Raw genomic sequence first — 3,206 nt, forward strand, 5'->3', positions numbered from 1 at the left:
TGCAGGCGCCTTGGTTAAAATGCCTTCGGTTAGGTTGGGATGAATCTGGCCCTTTGTACATTTGTGTGCTGGTGCCAATCCTGTAAATCCTTGCTCAGTGAAGGACTTCACTTATGCAAGCAAATATTGCCATTGGGTTCAGCAAGGGAGGACAACTCCTACATTTACTGTGCTTCAGGATGCAAATTGCCTAGAAACATTCAAAAAGTTGAATAATGCCTATTATTCATTATGGAAGTGTCACCACTTTGCTAGTGGAAACTGATAGGCAGTTTCTTTGTAAAATACACAGCTGGTTGTGTAATTATTCAGGGCTTTTAATTATAAAATGTGCCTCTGGTTTATTGCTAGAGAATGGCTCAAATGGCAAATTGACCCAAAGAGATTGGTTGTTTACCATTCTCTTTGAAATCTGAAATGTGGGACCAAAAAAAGTGCAAAGGCCTGTTTGTGTGCTAAATATGGTCCTGATTTAATAGGAATGCCTGTGGGGACAAGTGATGATGGGGTCTTTGTCAGAGATTTGGGGTTGAATTAGACAAAAATGGCAAATAAACAAATGATCTTTGGAAAAAAATATGCTATAAGACAAGAAAACAGCAAAATAGTTGTTGTGCAGACACCTGGCAAGGTTTGTTATTGACACTAGCTGAGCCAGATTTTCCTCATTGAATTTTGGCAAAGAGATGGGGTGCAGTTGTTTGTGGTTGACTTGGTGAACATGAACCTCTCTCTGTTCTCCTGCCACCAATCTCGAGCTCTTTCCTTCCCGTTGGCCAACTTTCAATAGGAAGGAAGGACACTGTTTCCATAAAACATGGTGAGTGTGTGAAGTTCCTCCGGTGGCAAACACAGAGTTGTCTCTCCTCCGAGGCAAGTGGCTCTCCTGACTCCTGCCTGAGGGCTTGTACTGCCAGGCAGTTATGGAGAAAGACAAGAAGGGGAACTGTTGCCTCTTTGCCTGAGTATTAGGGTGTTGCAGCTAGATCACACCTGATGCAGACTTGGTCCTGCTCAGCAAAGGCACCAAAGCATTTGTATCAAATTTGGGATGGTGGAGTGAATTTGTGCAATGGATCTTCTACAAACAGAGCAATTGAAGGTGTTGCTGGTCCACAATCAATATTTGCTTAAAAGACAACCCCTGGCTTGAGAAAACCTGCTCACCTATAGCCCTCAGGACAAGTATGTGAACGAGGGGATTGCACCTCTCTGAGCAACACAGTTCCTTTGGGTCAGGGTATGTTCTGTACAGCACCTGCTTTAAATGTGTAACTTAGATATTTTAAGAGGACCAAAATTGAATCTGAGGGGATTCATCCCAGCAAACTTTAAATGCTGAAGGTAGTAAACTAAATGAGCAAACTAGACCCTCTTCATTCCTTTTTTGGGGAGACAAATAATCCTCCAGGACTTGATGGTCAGAGTAGAAGTTCTCCTCCAAGTGCTTTAGGTAGTTAGTCCAAGAAGTGCTTACAGGTGTAGGGCTGGCTGGGGCAGGATGTCACATGCAGAGCATCCAGAGCACGTTTAGCTGTCTGAAACACAGAAAGAGTGAGCTTCACTGGTCTGAGAGGTCAGGTTTTGGTCATGGCTGCACAGGGATGAGAAAATACCTGTTGGTGTCTGTGGGATTTGTTCAGACAACATGAATTCCATCCCTCATTCTCTGGTCAGGGAAGCCCTTCCTATTGAACAGCAAGAAGAAAGTAAGAGCTGTATTCTCTGGTCAGGGAAGCCCTTCCTGTTGAACAGCAAGAAGAAAGTAAGAGCTGTAAGAAAACAGATTTCCTCCTGAGAGAAACTGATGTATATATGTGTGCTGTGTGTGTTACTTAGGGGATAACACTGAGAGCAGTGAGAGGTTGTTGACAGGAGAGATTTTTCCTGTGGAGTGATCTAGAGGAAGGCCCATCTGGAGTGGTCAATGCCTGAGCTGAAGAATGACTTGAGTTCCTGCAAGCTGTGTTTTCCCCACATCCCTACTGGCTTGGGGTTAATAACCAATATCCCCTCTCTCCCAGGCCATGCCTTGGACTTGCACTGAACCCACTGCATTTCCTCCCTTTCAGATCACCCAGTTAAAGATTGAGAACAATCCCTTTGCCAAAGGCTTCCGCGGCAGCGATGACATGGAGCTCCACAGGATGTCCAGGATGCAGAGGTAATGTGTGTCTCCATCACAGGGACCTGCTCAGGACTGTGAGAGCTTTGCTTTGCATTGAACTTGTGGCTTGAGTTAAGCCAGGATATAGTGGCAGTTCCTGCATGTGCATTTTATGTCAGGTTGTTGAAATTCCATCAGGATGTGAAGCCAAGATCCAGAACCTCCTGCTCTGAGGTGAATGTTTTAACTGATGGGTCACAGAGGCAGGATTTCACTTCTGGGTTGTTGTCTTGGCCACAGGGACCCTTGTATTCCTTTCTGACATGTCCCCATCCGGAACAATCTCTAGTTTGTGCTAAACAGATGTCTCTGTGGCCACACATGGGCTTAGACCTGTTTAAAGCAACCAGAGACTTGGACTAGCTCTGAGAAGCTCTGGCCATCAGGCTACCATGGAGGAGCTGCTGAGTGGTTTTTTTTCCCAGGTGCTTTAAAGACAAAGCTCACAGCCTTGTTCTGGGCATAGGTTTGTTGAGAATTCTCCAGATGCCTCTGCAGATCTTGGTGTAGAGACCTGTATCATGCTGTTTCTGCCTTTAAGGCTCTTTGGCAGGTGGGAACTGTTTGGTGGTTCCTGGATGTGCAGAGCAGGAGTGTAGATGTTGTGGTTTCAGGTTGAAGAAGGAGAGTGTTAGAAAATGTTGGAATCTGCAGGGCCAGGTGGCCGAGGAGACCTTTTTGAAGCTCAGTTTTGGATGTAAGTACTTGATCTGAAAATCAAGCCTAAATCCTGTTTTAAAATCCTGTTTAAATGTCAGGTCCTGCCGGTAATGAAGTTCAAGCCTTTCATTTCACTTGGAACTTCATCCATGTGTCAAGCTGCTTCCTGGTGCCAGTGTTTTGCAGGCACAGTGCCATACCCATGACTATACCTAGGACAGATGTAGATGCTCAATATAGCATTTTCCATCCAGGAGGGAAGGAGCAACTCAGATCCCTTATTCTCTGGCATCAGCAGAGCTGGCTCTCATGGATGCCTGTAGCAACATGTGTTGGGACCTTCTGATGGGAGGGCTCTCCTTACTGCCCACCCAGGAGT

General features: G+C 45.5%; 1 protein-coding gene across 1 annotated transcript in view; it reads left to right on the forward strand.

The window, feature by feature from the left end:
- The window catches only part of LOC103809331 (T-box transcription factor TBX5-A-like), a gene marked incomplete at both ends in the record, with an annotated part of 8,791 nt that extends 6,627 nt beyond the window's left edge, over positions 1–2,164 (forward strand). Inside the window, one exon of the mRNA XM_009082161.1 lies at positions 2,073–2,164. Within this exon, the coding sequence (XP_009080409.1) occupies positions 2,073–2,164 (92 nt within the window). The remainder of the gene's footprint in view (positions 1–2,072) is intronic.
- Between the last annotated feature and the right edge of the window lie 1,042 nt (positions 2,165–3,206).

The sequence above is a fragment of the Acanthisitta chloris genome, unplaced genomic scaffold, assembly GCF_000695815.1.
Source record: "Acanthisitta chloris isolate BGI_N310 unplaced genomic scaffold, ASM69581v1 scaffold26239, whole genome shotgun sequence".
NCBI lineage: Eukaryota > Metazoa > Chordata > Aves > Passeriformes > Acanthisittidae > Acanthisitta > Acanthisitta chloris.